Below are 19,082 nucleotides of genomic sequence, written 5' to 3'. Positions count from 1 at the left end.
CTGCTGCCTTATTCTTGTGTGTGTTTTGTGGTTGTGTTTGAATACATCTTTGTGTAAGTATGTGAACCTGGAATTGAAACTTCTGTGATTCTCACATTATGCCTAACGGCACCTAAAACTAATTCACAATATAGCATGGCTTCTCATGCCTTATTGCTTAAATAACATTCAAAAAGTTCAACAATTTAGAGAACAGAAAAAATTGTGAAATAAAGTTTCTCTTGCTATTGGTAATGTAAACATCTCTCTCTTTTTCTCACACAGCAGCCAGTGAGGGGAGGATAAATGGAGGAGAGGATTTTTTTCAGAAGGTGAGAATAAATTTGTTTATTTTTGCTTATTTCCATGAGATCTCAGGTGTACCTGCTCTTTTGGTCAGTAATTAAAAAAGAAAAAGAAAATAAATCACAACCATCATTCTTGTTCCAGTAGCATGCTGGTGTTTCTAGCATGTTTTTTGTGTGTGTGAGAGAGAGCTTGTGGTGAGGCTTCTTTAAACACATAATAAACCTGACCAAAGATGTTCTATGAAGGGGCCAATTCAGAATGAAGATTGATTTGGTCCAAACAATTATCCCTGCTTAGGTTTCTAATAAACAGAGATAACAAGGGCCAATGAAATTGTCAAAATATTCTTGGTTTGGCTCAGATGATTGAGGTTTGCATATAGTCTATGAACAGCACTACTCTGGTTGCAGTATTGATATGATCACTGGTTTCTGTCCTCACTTGCACTTTCCATGGTTGATCCAGGAGACTTCTGTGGTTATTTTTTCTTTGTAAATGCCAGTTCTCAGGCAGTCTAAAATTGTATATGTATCCTCTTTATATGTATATTTTATTGTATGCATGTCATGTTTGCTTTGTTAGAGATCAAATACCAGCAGACTTGATGGTTCTGTTCTTCATGTATCATGTGTAAACAATGCAGACGCAAGGATCACTTTATTGTCAGTTTGCGGATTGGTCTGTATGTGAAGTTTTTTTTTAAGTCACAATGAAACAGAAGTAGTGGCAGATCATTATGACGTACATCCAAGTGAAATGGATTATCAAAAAAGGAAAAAAGGAGGAGCGGAAACTTTGTTCTGTCCAGCGGTTGTCGCTATTTTGTCCTTTCAGGCGGTGTCTATTTGATGGTGGTTTTCTGAGAATCAGCCACAAGCAAAGATACATGGAGGAAACACACAAATGTCTGATGATTTTGATAGTGGTGAAATGGGTGGTATTTTTTGGGGGGGGAGTTAGGCAGTTGAGAGTAATCATTTCAGTGATTAAAACTTTTGAGTTTCCCTTCCCTGCAGTGAAGGGATTGCGATTATGCCTGTTGTTCTGCCATTCTCTGTCTCTGTGTCCATCTTTGTCTCCAATCTCCATCATTATCCTTTTCTCAAACATCACCACAGCGGTAGTACTTCACTGTACTTTTACTGTTGCATTTACTCAATTCACTCAAAAATGTTTAAAACAGCATCTAACATGACAGAGAATTACACTTCTGCTGGCATAATTACCGTAAGAATATCAATAAATGTCAAATATACAATACTGTTCAAAAGTTTAGGTTTGTAAAACAATATTTTGAAATATAATTTTTTTTATTACAAATACTTTTTTAATCACTTTAAAATGTCAATTATTTTAGGATTCTTTTATGAATAGAAAGATCATATTAATGCAAAAGTATTAAGTGAAAAAAGTATTAATTTTATATAATAAAAATATGTCAGTCTGTCAAACCAAACACCATGTTAAAGAACTAGTTGACCCCAAAATTGTAATTCTGTCATAATTTACTCACCCTCATGTTGTTCCAAAGCTGAATGACTTCATGTCCTTTTTTGCAACATATTTTTTGAGAAATGTCCGTTTTTTCTTTATACAATGGAAGTCAATGGGCTCCAATGTTGTTTGGTTCCCAATGAAAAAGAAAGTCATACACCTTCAGAACAACATGAATGTGAGTAAATGATGACAGAAATGTTTTTGGGTGGATTATCCCTTTAATTCCTAATGTGCCACTAAGAGCCCATCTTACAGAGCAGTAAATATATTGCAGTGTTTGTAATGGATTTGTGTTTTATTTATTTCAGAGTGCACACCTGTGCAGTTTAGCCTCCATTGAAAGTAAAGGCTTTCCCAACCCTTCCCTCGTTCCATTTCCCTCCTTTTCTCCTCCTCACACCTCTTTTCTTTGCTTGTTCTCCTGAGTGCTCCTCAGCTGAATCAACAAAGGAAACAGGAAGCAGATCTCTATACACATGCTCTTTCACATGCACTCTCATGCACATCATTTGTCAAATATAAACACTCTGCTCTCCATCACTGTGCCCATTTTTAATGACTTAATGAAGATCAGAGATTGTGTGACTGGTACTTTGAAGTCACTGCCGTTTGAAACTCTTTTTCCTGTTAACGGTGGGTGTATACATTCCTGTGACAGGATGATATTGGGTGTGGGGGAATAGGAAAGTAACATTTTCAAATGTATAGCTAACCCAATTTTTCTGAAATCGTCTGACCCATTTGAGAGGTATGTGCTGGTCTGTCACAAAAATAAACCGCAAACCCCAAAACTGCTGTGTGGTCTGTCAAAAATCTCCATCATCTGCAGAGCGGAGCCAAAGAAAGCAGTCAAGAGAGAAAGTGAGAGCAGGTCGGGAATAAAGACCTATAGAATGCACAGCAGCGTTGCAGCACAACACAAACACACAGAATGGAAATGGGATCTGGCTCTCTGCCTGTGCAAACTTTCAGCACCGTTCACCTTTTCTTCCCATCCGAAGTGTTCAGTTTTCCTTCAGGCATGTTTGATTGTGTCTTCGTTTGGTTCAAGGTCATCAGTGTAGAGAGTTCTGACGTTGTTGCATTGCTTAACGGAAACACCGTATTTAAACTTAACTGAAAAGTACAGACTAGCAAATATTACAGTGTGGCTTTTTCTACTGCTGCAGTCATAAAGTTACATTGTTTTTAGCTTACAAGTGGCTAGTTTCTAGTGTCTACAAGTGACTTTGGATAAAATTATTTATTTTTTATTCAAAAAGACTTGTTCAAACACCAAACTTTTGAACTGTAGTGTATATATATCTAGCAAAACTGCAAGATAAAAATAATAATTATTATTATTCCTATTATTTACAATTATAATAATAAAATAATAATTATATTTGGTATTATTGTATATAAAAAAAAAATCTTGCAGTTTTGCTATGTTAGCTAGTTACATATTGTTACATTGGTGACATTCAAATCAGCAGAATTTTTTACAACATGGTACAATACATTCGGAAAATCAGTGGTTATGTTTGCAGGACATAAAAACACATGATCAAAGAACATAAGATGTAGCTTTTTTGTTCATCATGTCACATATGCAGAATGATGCAGAATCAAGCATGATACCCTGAATTTTGGACTCTTTGAAAAGGCTTGTAATTTCATAAAGCCAAAGACAGAAAATATTTTGATGGCTTAATAGTCAGAATTGTGAAATGGTTAAGTTGTTTGTAATGTTTTTGCATGTTGTAAAATAGAAGCAAATGCAAGCTTCATTCAGGCACACTGTATCAAGGATGTGAACATTGCTGTTTTATTGTAGCTTTGCTGAACTTTGCTGTTTTCAAGCCGTAATTTCACAACTCTAAATCACAGGATGTGTCACAGCTGTGTGTGCAATTCACAGACTTAAGAAGATCTGGAGAGATTAATAAACTTGTTCCCCTAAGTTGAAAAAACATTCTCATGTTCTTTTGTCCTTTAGGGTGTCAAAACAAAATAAAAACTGAAGCCTGCTGTTGAACCACGGGTCCAAGACTAATGAAACCTGGAAAAGTATGGGCCGTAAATTTTAGAATAGCACGTGAGACTGAATGTTCCCAGTTTATGCTCGAGCATGTGCGGGCTTGGGTGTGTAAACATGCAATAAGTGCATGATCGTAACCTTCTTAAGACATTGCTCACTTCTGCCCGCCATTTCTAAGGTCATTGAAGAGATTGTGTGTGGTATGGATGGAGAATACATTCATACTGCAGGTAAAAGTGGACCAAATCCGATTTATTTTATTTTTTTGGCTCTTATTATGTGACTCAGATGTGTGGGTTGTTTTTTTGTTTTTTTCATAGCAGACTGAACAGCACAAACCACATGTAATCTAATATTTTCAATTCTGATTTGGGCCACTTTCCAGTGTGAATAGATCATGGTCCTGGAGTGACCCACATGTACAAAAAAAACTATAAAAAGATGTCAAGCACCACGCTGTCATATGGAAGTAAAAATGGAGGACATTAAAGTAAGTGATTACGCATTTATTTATAGTGTGATCTGCCGCGGAAGCCAGTGAATTTATGCGCTGGCAATATAAAAAACAAAGATGAGGATGCGAAAAAAGAGAGCAGAGTTTTTAAACATTTATGATACGAGCCCTCGTGTTTTGCTTGTATATAGTACAATATATATACAGTACAGTATATAGTTCTGACACATCACTGTCCATCCACTGACTACCTTTCGCAAATGTCTTGATAACTTTGGTGTGTAAAATCTTAGAAGTGACGAATGTTGCCGTAGAACAGAGGTGTCAAACTCACTTCCTGCAGGCCGCTGTCCTGCGGAGTTTAGCTCTAACCCTAATTAAACACACCTGAACTGACTAATCAAGGTTTTTTGGATTACTAGAAACTTCTAGGCAGGTGTTTGAGCTGGTTGAAGCTACACTCACAGTGTAGGACAGTGGCCCTCTAGAAGTGGAGTTTGACACATGCTTAAGTGCTGACTTCACTTCAGTGGCTTTTATGTTTACTTCCGTATGCCATCTTTAGTTCACTACTGTGACCAGTTCACAATAAATGAGCAATAAAGCAGTAGCCTAAATGACTGCTTATTATAGTATATACAGTCAATCTGTCTGAGGAGCAGGTGCAAATCTATGCCACGTTTATTTAAAATAAATATCATTCTAGTTAGTATTAGCTGAGAGGCTGAGATTCTCCTAAAGTTCCTGTGGAAAACTACACTTGAGTTTTTTTATTTTGTTTTTATAATTGCTACAGTTTCATGCTCAGATTTTTTTTTCCCGAAAGAAATTGGGTTTGTAGCCAAAACTTCTCATGAGAACTGCTGTACAGTAAAGCCTTGCTGACCATGAAAGCCAAGAGGTTTTTAAAGGCAGGAAGATAGAGAGTGTGCCACAAAACGGTTAAAGAAATGTGTTTTCAATAGAGACAAAAGGAGTGTGTTTCCAAAGTTGCAGTTTTCTCTAAAAAATGAATTTACATGAAAGACAAAACCACTAAAAATAGTGAAGCGCTCTGTCTTCTTCCAGAGGAGGATTGAGCTCCAGGCAAAATCATGGCAGAGTTTTATAAAACTTTGAACCTGTATATTCATGTAGCTTGCAAATTACCATAAGTTTCTCTTTTGTGTATTTTATATGGACACAAAACACATTACCATTCTTGCTTTTTCTCTATTTTCCTTCACATATGCTACTGGTTAGCACGCTAGGCCTGTCAAAGGCTCGCTGCCAAGGCTGTTACATGTTTCACAGGTTTTTGAGCCAGCTGTGTGTATATGTGTGTGAAACTGAGAAAGTAGGGCATGTTTTAGCCAGAGAGAGCTATGATTGTAAGACCTCTGTTAAAACAGCCTGAACATTTCTGTCAGTGTGAATATTTTGGCATAACTGAAAAAGTTCTTGTGTGTTTGTTTGAGAATGACAAAACATGTATTTGCTAATATTAGCGTAGCAAGCCTATGTGTTTTTAATGCATATTTGAGCGTTTTACATTGCTTTTGCATCCACTCATGTTCAGTTTTTGTGTTTAAGGTCATGGATGAAACAAACACTCAGATTGCCTGGCCGTCCAAACTGAAGATTGGAGCAAAGTCCAAAAAAGGTATACACACGCACACAGACAGACAGAAGTTATGGCAAAAGTCTCTGCGCTAGTCACACAGCATAAACTTACAATCTGTTCACAAGTAGCCGTGTCTAACATAGAATATTGTTATAGTCAGTTGGTATCCTGCTGTCTTTTTTCAGTATCACAATCGTGTTTTGTGTTGTTTGTGTCATTTGTAGCCTGTCCGTTGGTGTTTTGTTTGGAATATCTTACAGCTTTAAAAAGGTAGTTAAGATTTTCGATAGATGCTCAACATTGATTTTCCATCTAGGAACTGCATGTTCTTCGTTCCCTGATCAAAGATATATTACTGTTCAAATATTTGGAGTCAGTAAGATTTTTTTCCCTTTTTATCCTTTTCACATATCTAGGGTTCTCGAAGTAGAAGTTGTCATAGTTGGGTAAACTTCTATAGCAGTGAACAGGAGACAGCAGCACATATCATTTTTGTATACCCATTTGCTCCGATAGCAAATGAAAAAAATCATGATATTTATGACTTTCCAAAAGAGGGAAAATATGAAGAGATTGATTATGGCAGTCAGAAGGGAGAAAAATGTGAAATTTTGCTGTCACTCCCTCAGCCGTTGTATTAGAAACACCCGCGCAGTAGCGTTAATTATTATTATTTTTTTGTTGTTGTTTATTCCCAGTTTAATATTAAACAACGTATAGCAAAATAAATGTATATAAAAAAATTCAAAATGAAATATGATAAACTTGACTAGATTTGTGGTGTTGATAACTGTTGAAACGCATCATCACAGTCTGTGAAAATGGTCCATTAGAATGATTAGAAGGGTCATGTGACACTGAAGACTGGAGTAATGACTGCTGAAAATTCAGCTTTGCCATCACAGGAATAAATTATGCTTTAAAATACATTCAAATAAAAAAGGCAACACAGTATTACTGTTTGTTACTCTATTTTGATCAAATAAATGCAGCCTTGATGAGCTTTCAAAACATTTCCATTTTATATAAAACGTAAATGGTAACTAACACCTGATTGTGTAGCAGAGATTAGGTATAGCAAGTCTGTAAGTTCTCTCATTTTCTGTGGAAACAGTTCAGACCGAAATGTTGGCTTTAAAAAGACATAGAATGTAATCAGTCCCTTAAGGGTTTTCCTAAATTATTAATGTGAGTGGATCTGGCAACACTAGGTAAAACCGAATCTAGTGTGGGTGAAGAGTGACATGGAGCTGGATGGATTAGGTCTCTCTAAAGAAGTTAATGTTTTTGCTACCTTGAATGTTTAAAAGACAGGCCAGTTTGCTGTAATTCTCAAAAGTCTTATTCAAAAGATGACAGGCTCTTAATATGTGCTTTTCCATGTAACTGACGATATATGAATGTACTTTTGTAGCTAATATTTTGTCGAGCTGTTTTTGTGCTTGTCTGTCTGCCTGTGTGCAGGTTTGCACACATTTTTGTTTATGTGGCTCATTGCCACATGACTAAAAGACTCAAAGAGTGTGTTTTTGGAGGTTAATTTCACCTTGCACTCAGTAATTTTTCTTTTTCCCCTAAAGAAATGAATAATAATAATAATAATATCTAGATTAAAAAGTACGTCGAGACAAACTTTAAGTTGGCTTGAGAAAGCCGGACCAGGAAGTTTGGAGAAGTGTAAAGTAGTTTGAAGTTTAAATTAGTTTAAAGTTTAAAGTAGTTTAAAGTAGTTTAAAGTTTAAAGAAATTTAAAGTGGGCTGCCATAGACTCCAAGAGCGGAAGAAGAAGAAGAAGAAACGGAAGAAGAAATATAGCTGCAAGCAGCAATTATTGGGGCCAAGCAGAATAAGACGACAAGACATGCCAGCATTGCTGAAAGTGTCAGACCAACTGCAACAATGAGCAATTAAAGACATTTAAAGAGGATTTTAGGCGAAATGGCTGAAAATAATTTAAACAGTAATTTAAAATGATTTAATGGATTATCACTTTCGACCAATAAGTGGCGCAATTACAAAATTGATGTGATGTGGTCAGAGTAAGGTGACAATGACACATACAATGTTTGGTGTCAGTATGTCAAGGCATTGCAGAGATAAAGCCAGAATAGTCATTTTGGCATCATGCCTCAACTCTGCTGCTGAGGTATATGAAAATGGTTTCGTCTATCGACACGAAATCCATAACTTTTAGTCGGCACAGTCTGGAGATGATACGATCCGATTTTGGTGAAAATTAGACAAACGTCTAGGAGGATTTCGAAAGAGTGGGTATTGAATGAAAATCAAGATGGCAGACAGGAAGTTCGGCCAAATAAGGTAAACTTGGTATCTATGTTCTTGGCGTGACCCAAGGAATCTATTAAGACCAGTGGCATTTCAATAGGCAGATTTATTCAAAAGTTATTTGCCTTTTTGGAAATTTTGTTATAACTTTTGACCACTAGGTGACACTGGTTCGAAACTTCTCAGGCTCATTCAGAGCATCATGCTGATGACCCATACCAAGTTTCGTAACAATCCGTTCATGCATTCTTAAAATACAGCATTTTAGCACAAAATTCAAAATGGCCGATATGGTAAAATTGAATATCAGTTGACTTGGCATGTTGCCCTGCCCATTTTATGATTTTTGGACAAACTGTTCAGAAGTTATAAGCAAAAATAGTAATTTTTCATATCTCCGGACCAGTAGGTGACGCTGCGCCGAAACGCAGCTTGTCAGCTTGGTCATGCTTGTGATGACATGTACCAAGTTTGGTCTGAATCCGATAAAGCATTGCGGATATACAGCCTTACGTTTTCGCAAGCGATGCGTAAAATTTGTTTGTGCGTTTATCGAAAACGGTTTGACGAATCAACTTGAATTCCATAACTTTTTGTCGGCATGGTCTGGAGATGATCTGGTTAAATTTTCATGCAATCGAATCGGCCTGAGCCAAGGAATCAGAGAAAAAAATGAATTTTGTTTCTAGCCCATGTGGTTCAAAAGTTATTAGCATAAACATGAGTGCAACTTTGGACAGTTGGTGGCGCTAGAGGGAATGAGTTGGAGACTCCAAAATTGCTATGCTGATAGTTCAGCCTGTCCTTTATTAGTGTGCCAAATTTCATAACTTTCCCACAAGCGGTTCTATGGGCTGCCATAGACTCCAAGAGCGGAAGAAACGGAATAATAATAATAAGAAGAACGGGAACAGATACAATAGGTGCCTCCGCACCTTTGGTGCTTGGCCCCTAATACTAATAATACGTTTAAATAGGATTTCAGTAAGTTGGCTCTCTGAAGCCAACATAATAAGTTTAATTACAATATCAGTAAGTTGGCTCTCTCAAGCCAATTTAATAATCCTGCTCGAAATCATGTACACTCCCATAAGATGAAGACTGTCTTATCAGTATCCTTGTAAATGCTGATTTATTTGACATGGTACAGGTCACCTCATGGGGGCTGCCATAAGATCACCAGCAAAAATTGGACACTTTTGCTCATCTAAATTGATCATAACTGACTTTTAATGAACATTTCTAAAATGATATAGGTAACCGACCAGACTTTTACTTTTGCGTTCACGTCGCTAGGCCTAAGTATAAGTCCAAGACAATCTGCCACATTGTCTGGTGCCCCCAAAATAAATTTGTGCACCATTTATTTGCTGGAAATATGTTAAAGGGATAGTTCGCCCAAAAATGAAAATTCTGTCATCATTTACTCACCCTCAAGTTGTTTCAAACCTGTATGAATTTCTTTTTTCTGCTGAACCAAAAGAAGATGTTTTGAAAAATGTCGGTAACCAAACAGTTGATGGACCCCATTGACTTCCATAGTAGGAAAAAAAAATACTATGGAAGTCAATGGGGTCCATCAACTGTCTGGTTACCTACATTTTTCAAAATATCTTATGTTGTGTTCAGCAGAAAAAAGAAATTCATACAGGTTTGAAACAACTTGAGGGTGAGTAAACGATGACAGAATTTTAATTTTTAGGCGAACTATCCCTTTAAAACAGTTAATTTGTTGGTAATTTGTTGTAAATTAAAATAATTCAAATGTGCATATCATTCTGACTTTATTTCTGACCTTAAAGTACCATATTTCTTCAGAATCAGTCATTTTGGATGTGCCCAAGATCTCTCTTTCTTTTCTTCTCTGCACATTTTCCCTCCTTTGTTTTTTTCCTGCTTTCTGTATTTCTGTATAGTCCCCTGTTGATCTTGTTGTAAATAATGGTCACTGTTAGGGTTAACGGTTAGACTCACATGCTAAACTAATTTCACTTTCCCTCAAACTGTTTTCTCATTTTCTCTCTATTTTTTCCTTCTTATATGTTTCGGCCTCTTTAACAGATGTTATCAATCTGAGAGATGTCTGTTCCACTCTGTCCTGAGTCAGTAAAGCACTTTTAAATGAGGCTGTCGGACAAAACAAAATCACTCTCGACTGGAGTGTAGAGAGACCAGACAGTTTGGTTGACAGGAATATATGACTTGGTTGAAGCCATGTCCAGCCACCGTGTCCGTGTCTATGCGTGCTTGTTAATGAATATATAAACTACGATTCATAAGTTACTTTGGGCTCAGTAAGATTTTTGTTTTTGAAAGAAATTAATACATTTATTCAACAAGGACATTAAATTGATCAAAAGTGACAGTAGATTTTTGGACAGAAGACTTTTATAATGTTACAAAATATTTCTGTCAAACAAATGTTCTTTTGAAATTTTCGTCAAAGAATCCTTGAAAACTGACCATGGATGAAACAAAAAATATTCAAGATTCAAAACCGTTTTCAACATTGATAATAATAAGAAATGTTTCTTGAGCAATAAATCAGCATATTAGAATGATTTCTGAAAATTCAGCTTTGCCATCACAGGAATAAATTACATTTTAAGATATACTAAAATAGAAAACAGTTATTTAAAAAAATTAATAATATTCACAATATTATTGTTTGAATATATTTTTGACCAAACATTTGTATGTATGTATGTATGTATGTATGTATATGTGTGTGTAGTATGTGTGTATGTGTTTGTTTATACACATACACCCTTATATTGAGAACTTCAAATGAAAGACAGACATTGGTGTTGATATAATAACCTTGTATATGCACGCATGAACTATTCGATTTTTCACAGACATGCATAGACATTCTCCATTCATAACACATGCCACAAATGCAACCCCACACACACATGCTGGAGTTGATGAATACCACATGGCAGGAAGAGGATAGTGTGGTGGGCTGGACTAGGAGACCCCTACTGGTGTTACTATAATACCTCCCCCAATAACAGTGCAATTCATATGTGTGTGTGTGTAAGACAGTGATCCTTCCTGTTTCATCCCCCCTGCTCTTCTAGGTCCAAATCCTGTTTTAGGGGGTGTGAGTAAGTCAGAGAATATGTGTAGAGAAAAACAGAATTCCAAGTTACAAGAGCTATTTTTAGAGGGCAGCAGTAAAGCAGATATGTATTGTATTTCTCATGATGTGTGTCTTTGTGGAAAACGGAAAGAGAAACGTGTTAACTCTTGAGACCACTGGTTTTGAAACCAGTTGTGATTTCATTCATTGTGTAAAATAATAGCGCAAATTGTGTTGTGAAGCACCTTTATTAATGAATGACTTCTCTTGTCTTGTACTCATCTGCTTTCTTCCTCTCCTCCTCACAGATCCACATATTAAGGTCAGCGGAAAGAGGGAAGATGTGCGAGAGGCCAAAGAGACAATAATGTCCGTTCTTGACACAAAGGTAAGCACTAAACATATGATTGTCATGGTAACTGCAGGAAAAATTTGGTCTTTTTGGGTTCACTATAAAAAAAAAAACATTTTTTATAATTTCCTAGTACAAGGATGTTAATATACGAACATCTTTAAAGGCTAAATTGCAGAATATTAGATTTTTTTTTTCTTACCGCATTGAGACATTTTTTCTTGTTTTCAGCATAAATATCTGGCAAAATATGTAGCAAAACTGCTATGAAATGTTATACCAATCAGAAGATACAGTAATATTTACAATTTAAAGTAACGTTTTTTTTATATAAATAAATTATTTTAAAATGTAATTTATTCCTGTGATGGCAAAGCTGAATTTTCAGCATCATTACTCCAGTCTTCAGTGTCACATGATCCTTCAGAACTCATTCTAGTATGGTGATTTGGTGCTCAAAAACATTTCTCATCATCATCAATGATGAAAACAGTTGTGCTGCTTAATATGTTTGTGTGATTCCTTTTTTTCAGGATTTGTTAATGAATAGAAAGTTCTTTCTTTTCTGTCTCTGTTGATCAATTTAAAGGCTTCTGGCTGAATAAAAATATGAATTTCTTTAAAAAAAAAAAAAATTTACTGAACATTTTAAAATGTTTTAGAAAAACTTTTGAACGTCAGTGTATCTGAATGCGGTCTACTAAGAGTTTTGAACAGGGTTAAATGATTTTGATTCAGCTATGAAAGGTTTCCATGAATGCTGTGTTACGACCTTTGACACCCACAGAGTAACCGTGTGACCCTGAAGATGGACGTATCACACACTGAACACTCGCATGTTATTGGGAAAGGAGGGAATAACATCAAACGAGTTATGGAAGAGACGGGCTGTCACATACACTTTCCAGACTCCAACAGGCACAGCCAGGGGGAGAAGAGCAACCAGGTACAGACACACACACCAACCCAACCAAGACCAGCAACAAGTCATACATTTTTTTTTTTTTTCATACCCATTTTCAGGATCTTCATTTTTATTTTAGTAAAAGTTCACTGTGGTGTACTGGTACTTGTGTTGTTTCAAACCTACTACAGCAGAGGGAAGATTTCCAGCAAATATTTACTGAAATTTTGGTCTTTTACTTACAAAAATATTAAATGGAGGGTGAATACATTATGGGAATATGTTTAGTTCTTTGTGCTAATTTAGCAAGCACACAGCAAATCTCTTCCATCCAGCCAACTTTTACTATCCAGCAGTGGCTGAACTCTAGCTGAATCATTTTATTGGCTGAGGGACACGAGGCAGTTTGTATTGGCCGGAGGATGAGAACGGTTTGGAGTAAGATGGATCTGATTGGCTGTTGGATGGCTCTCAGGTTTAAATAGACTGCTGAGTGGTCTGACGAGGCGTGCAGACAGTTTGGAATGTTAGTAGCGTATACAAGCGCACGCATGCACAAACACCGGCTTCAGAGCCAAACCAGATGGACTCTCTGAACTGGGCCGAATCACCTTGTTCCAAACCGGGATTAATTCTCACAGGCCTTGATTAAACGTGTGGTCGTCGGGATGAAATGATGGAAAAAAAAAAAATCCCAGCAGGATGTTTAATTAAGGTTTTTTAGACTGGCAGACTGCCACACACATACTCCTATTTAATGTTTCGATTGGTAATAAATCAGGTGTCTGGACGTGACATTGCGTCCTATTTAAAAGAAAATTCTTACAGGATGAGAGAAAGGATTAAACAGCTGCACATATTATGAAAAAAATAAATCATGAAGAACAATCGTCTCTTTGTCCCCTTCTTTTTCTGTCAGGTGTCGATTGCGGGACAGCTGACTGGTGTTGAGGCAGCGCGAGTTAAAATACGGGTGAGACTCTGTTTATGAGCTTGCTTTCTTCTTTTCTTTCATGGTCACTTGTCACTATGTGCAGGCCAGGGGTTTTAAAACTTTCTGATGCCACTGAACCTCATATATGATGATCCATATATGATGAAGGCCCATTTATAATGTAGCAAGGATTACATTATTTAATATTTACTTGCAAATATTCACAATTAAGTTGACGTATCTTTTTTTCTACCCACTATTAGATGTATAAACCTGAAGAGAAACCCTTTCACTTTAAATTAAATAAAATGTATTTTTAAGTGCTTACAACAGGACTTTTGCAGATAATTTTGCCTTAAAGCCCATATTTTCTCAAACCCATTTCAATATATTACTACATTAACATGTTAAGCTATTTGATTAATAACTTTTAACTCATTCCCTCTAGCGCCACCAACTGTCCAAAGTTGCACTCATGTTTATACTAATAACTTTTGAACAGCCCTAAATACACTGTTTTCCTTTCTAATTTTCTGCTCTAACGCCCCCTTGTGGCCCAGTTTGAAAGGCCAATCATTGATTAGGGGCTTTATGTGCTGCACCCTAGTGGTTAAAAATGTCATAACTTCTTGATGTGTGTTGTCTTCAACCCGTCTGTTGTTTTCTACTCAAAAGCATCACTCTTCCCCATCCTCTCTGTAGGAGCTGTTGCCGTTGATGCTGATGTTTGAATGCAGTGGGGTGGTGCAGCATGTGGATTGTAGCTCTCCTGTAGTTCAGCATATCTCCCACACTTACAATGTCTCCATCTCCTTCAAAGCACCCTCCCGTCTCTATGGCAACACTGCCATCGTCCGTGGCAACCAGAACAATGCCAGTGGTGTTAAGGTGAGGCATGAAGTGATAGATATACAAATGAATGCTGCAATTGAAAGATATTTAATTATTTTATCATTTTATTTAATCTATTTTATTATAATTAATTGATTAATTTTATATATATATATATATATATATATATATATATATATATATATATATATATATATATATATATATATAGATATATATATAGATATAGAGCTGGTAAGTCCCGCCCCTTCCGCAAAACCCCGCTGGACCTCAAAGTTGAAAAACCGTCAATGCAAGTGAATGGGAGAAAATAATTATTTTCTGGTCCCGTTTGAATTTTGCCATGAATGTGAACATATGTTGTCTGTGAATTTTTTTATATAACTTTTCGTGTAAAGAATGATACAATTTAGCGGGTAGAAGTTTGATACGGTTAGACTTTGTGTGAGAGCACTTTGTGGACTACAACTCTCGACGCGTTTGAAACGTCAACACCACTAGCACACGGACTAGCTCACGGATCCCGCTAAACATGGCTGTGTCTTTGGTGCACTTCACCGCCTTCTTTCAGGGAGAGGACAAAATCGTTGAAGTTGGTGAAAACCACGGGTAAGTCAACTTTATGGGGTGACGTCACATAGGCGACATGTAGTCTTTCTCGTTATGTCTTTTCCACAACTGCTAGCTGAAGAATCATACCATATACTGTCAAACTCGTAACATGAAAAGTTATATAAAAAATTCACAGACAACATATGTTCACATTCATGGCACAATTCAAACGGGACCAGAAAATAATTATTTTCTCCCATTCACTTGCATTGACGGTTTTTCAACTATATATATATATATATATTATAATAAAATAGAATAAATAAAATGATAAAATAATAAAAACTCTTTCATAAAATCTCTTATATAAAAACAAGGGTGGAAATATTAACTTTATACATACAATATTGTTCAAAGGTTTGGGGTTAGTATGATTTTTCATTTTTATTTTATGATGTTTTTGGATGAAGTTTCTTATGCTCACCAAGGCTATGTTTATTTCATCCAAAAAAATACAGTACAAACACTAATAATGTGGAATATTATTACAATGTAAAATTACTGTTTTCTATTTGAATATATATTTTATTCCTGTGATGACAAAGCTGAGTTTTCAGTATCATTACTCCAGTCTTCAGTGTTTCGTGATCCTTCAGAAATCATTCTAATATGGTGATTTGATGCTAAAGACACATTTATTATTATTATCAATGTTGAAAACAGTTGTGCTGCTTAACATATTTGTGGAAACTGATGCATATTTTTTGAGGATTCTTTGAAGAATAAAACACTTTTGTAAAAATGTGGAAGTAGAGTATAGAATGTTTGATCAGTTTAATGCATTCTTGCTGACTTAAAGTATTCATTTCTTTAAAATAAAAAAAACATTTGAATTATAGTATTAAAACCATTTCAAATTAACTAAAATAAATGGTAAAGGTGGGTAAAAACAAGTTTTAACATGATGACCTTCATATATCAAAAAATAAAATGGTAAAATCTGAATTTATTAGTGAAAGTCAACCCCTAAAAGTGCATAAAACCAATCAAAGCCTCCTACTGAAGTGGCATTCATTAGCAGATATGAAATGAGCGAGCTCTTGAATAGGAGAAGGAATGAAACTAGGTCATTTCATGAAATGGAGAGATTTAGTTTTCGAGTTGTGCTGCCAGAAATTAAACTGAAAACAGCAGCCTCCACCACATAATATAAGACATTACAAGAGATGGGCGACAGTTTTATTAGTGTGTGTATGTGTAAGCTTATATGCAGGCATCCCTGTGTGTGTTTGTGTTACTGCAGATCTATATCAAGTGTGTGCTGCTAACATGTTTGTGTGTTTTAGCGCGGTACGGCTTTGTTATTGGAGCACCTCGCTGGGTCTTTGGCCGGCTCAGTGCTGGTCAGCACACAACTGGACATTGCGCCCCAGCACCACCACTTCCTTTTGGGCCGCAACGGAGCCAACGTCAAGCACATTTCCCAGCGCACTGGAGCCAATATTCACTTCCCCGAGCTCAACACTCACAACGCGCACACTAGCCGCTCTGCTGTCTACATACAGGGCAGCATTGATGGCGTATGTGCGGCTAGACAGCAGCTAATGGTATGGCAACAGTTTATCTGTCTTTTTTCTATTCTGTCTTATGCTCTTTAATTTAATATCTCCCTCCATATTTGAGGCCAGTCTGCGAAACAGAACACATGTTCTGTTGAAAGAGATGACATTGAGAGAGATGTTTGGATGAGAGTCTGTAAGTACTGACAGATGATGAGACTCATGCCGGGCTGGATGAAGACTTCGAGGCTTTAGCAACGTGCCTGACCAGAGGGATTTCAAAACTCTTGCCAGATTTTTTCCTCTCTGCTCCTTTTTTCTTTTTTCTTTTCAGAACAGGAAATGCAGATTTAGCCACGCTGCCATTTCAAACTGTAATCTAATCTTTGAGGTCTAATTATAAGACATGTGCAAAACTACATATTTTCAAAATCTATTAATCAGTGGATTGCTTGAAGAACTAGTTGACTAATCAGCAATGTTATTTTAGTATAATTTATATACTATGAATTAGCTTTTATTTTTATACTTTTAGAAATATGTGCTTGTCATTTTTAGGAATTTTGTAATATATTTCTATTTAGCTTAATGTATTTTTATTTCAGTTTTTGTCATTTTAGTACTTCAAATTAACCTTATTTTATTTCAGTTAGTTGACAAGACAACAGTTCTAATTTCCTTTTAAATTTAAAGCTGCAGTCCGTAACTTTTTGGGGTTAAAAATTATCCAAAATACATTTTGAGCAAGTACATAACCAGCCAGTGTTCAAAACTATCTGCTTGCTTCAGCTCGATTCAAAACGATAAGCTTGTAATAATGTTTTTAATTCCAGTGGTAATGGTGTATTTCCGCAGGAAATTCAAGCATGTCTTCACTTGATATAATTAAACTTATCAATTTGATGGCGGATCCAGAAAGGTTCAAACGACAATCAGCAGTGACAACTGGAGATTCACCCGTTGTAAAATGCAAAAGACTTCAGAGTGAAATTAGACTGCACAGGAATGGAAACTGAACTACAGGTAGCCCTAATACACATTAAATGTAGTCACGCAATGCTGATGTTGTTAACATTAACAATTTGAGAACAAATATAATTTGCACGGTTTGACGTGATATGATAAGCGATCATTAGATTTAATCAGTGCGATTTACTGCAATGCTTTTTTCACCTTAGTTGGTCAGAACAAAAGTGGATGTTACTTGTTCAGACGACATTTTCCGGTGAAAATTCTTATGTTGGTCATACCTCCAAAAAGTAGAATCTGTGATTCCGAATGACAGTATCCACACCGGCGCGGTGACTGACAGCCGCACATTCTCCTCAAAACATTGGAATTATCTGCGCTTTGCCGTGCCGTGAGGCACAACCCACGTAATGTTGATAATTCCACAAATAACTGCAATTGCAGATTTCAAACAGAGATGGCAACAAAGAGGAAAAACTACGGACTGCAGCTTTAAGTTTTAATATCTATATTTTATTTTATTTTATTTCAGACACATTTCAGTTAACAAAAAAATATTTTTACTGGTTTTAGTTGTAGTTTTATGTAACAATAGCAACACCGCTAATCCATCTTAAAGGAAAGGTCCGGTTTCAAAAGTTAAAGTAAAAAAAAATAAAAAATTCCACTCGTCTCTCTTGAATACAGTGAGGTACTTATGATGGAAGTGAATGGGGGCCAATCATAAATGTTAAAATACTCTGCTTAATAGTACAGCCACAAGATGTGAACAATATGAATATTAACATGATTTTACTGTGATAAAATCACTTACTAACCATTTCTGTGTAAAGTTATATCCACTTTTTATATTCACTTCTATTGTACGTGCCTCATCATAACCTTGATTTTTGCTTTTATAAACTGAACTATTGAAAAATATATGAGGTAAAATAATAATAATAATAAATAAATACATTATATTAATTATAATAATTATGAATAAATAAATAAATTTAATAAATGTAGGTTAAATTAAACCCAGTACATTTAAGGAAACCCATTATATAATTAGGCTGAATAAGTTGATAAGATAAAAGTTTGTGATTTTTCGGAATTGATTTGTATGCGTGTTTGAATGCATGTATATTTTAGGGTTGTTTGCCGTTGGTGCTGCTGTTTGACATTAAGGAGGAGATGGAGGTGGCATCTCAGGTCGTCACTACACTTATGGAGCAGCTAGACGTCTTCATCAGTATTAAACCGAAACCGAAACAACCCAGCAAGGTAACAAAAGCCCAGCTCTTTTGTGTATATGTGGTACATTTAGACTCTGTCACTGACTACACGTTTTCCTCACAGTCTGTGATAGTGAAGAGCGTGGAAAGGAATGCTGGGAGTATGTATGAGGTGCGCAAGATCCTGTTGGGGCTGGAGTCCAGCAGTGTGCCCTCTTCTTTCAACCATGTCACTGTTAACGGACATGCTCCAGCCTCCCCTCCCCTGATTGGCTCCATTGGACTGGACACGCTAGCTTCAGCTGAACTGAGGCTAAGAACTCTGGGTAACGTAGTTAGTGTGTGTGTGTATATATATATATATATATATATATATATGACTTAACCACAGTGTAAGGTACATTTATGATCTAAAAGTAATTCCTTGACTGTGTATTCTAAGCAAGGCCTGTTTGTATTAATACAACATACACAGTCCTGCTTTAGCTATGCAGTCACTATAATTACTAC

General features: G+C 36.1%; 1 protein-coding gene across 2 annotated transcripts in view; it reads left to right on the top strand.

The window, feature by feature from the left end:
* bicc1a (BicC family RNA binding protein 1a) overlaps positions 1-19,082 on the top strand; it is a 34,717-nt gene that overhangs the window by 7,688 nt on the left and 7,947 nt on the right. For both annotated transcript variants that reach the window (XM_084096751.1, XM_084096750.1), the window contains exons 2-10: positions 265-311; positions 5,832-5,901; positions 11,542-11,621; positions 12,373-12,531; positions 13,409-13,462; positions 14,126-14,311; positions 16,174-16,434; positions 18,490-18,621; positions 18,697-18,898. In XM_084096751.1, the coding sequence (XP_083952877.1) occupies positions 265-311; positions 5,832-5,901; positions 11,542-11,621; positions 12,373-12,531; positions 13,409-13,462; positions 14,126-14,311; positions 16,174-16,434; positions 18,490-18,621; positions 18,697-18,898 (1,191 nt within the window). The remainder of the gene's footprint in view (positions 1-264; positions 312-5,831; positions 5,902-11,541; positions 11,622-12,372; positions 12,532-13,408; positions 13,463-14,125; positions 14,312-16,173; positions 16,435-18,489; positions 18,622-18,696; positions 18,899-19,082) is intronic.

This window comes from Abramis brama, assembly GCF_963993115.1.
Source record: "Abramis brama genome assembly, chromosome: 21".
NCBI lineage: Eukaryota > Metazoa > Chordata > Actinopteri > Cypriniformes > Leuciscidae > Abramis > Abramis brama.
The sequence above is the reverse complement of the archived record's forward strand: the minus strand, read 5'-3'. Positions and strand labels throughout refer to the sequence as shown.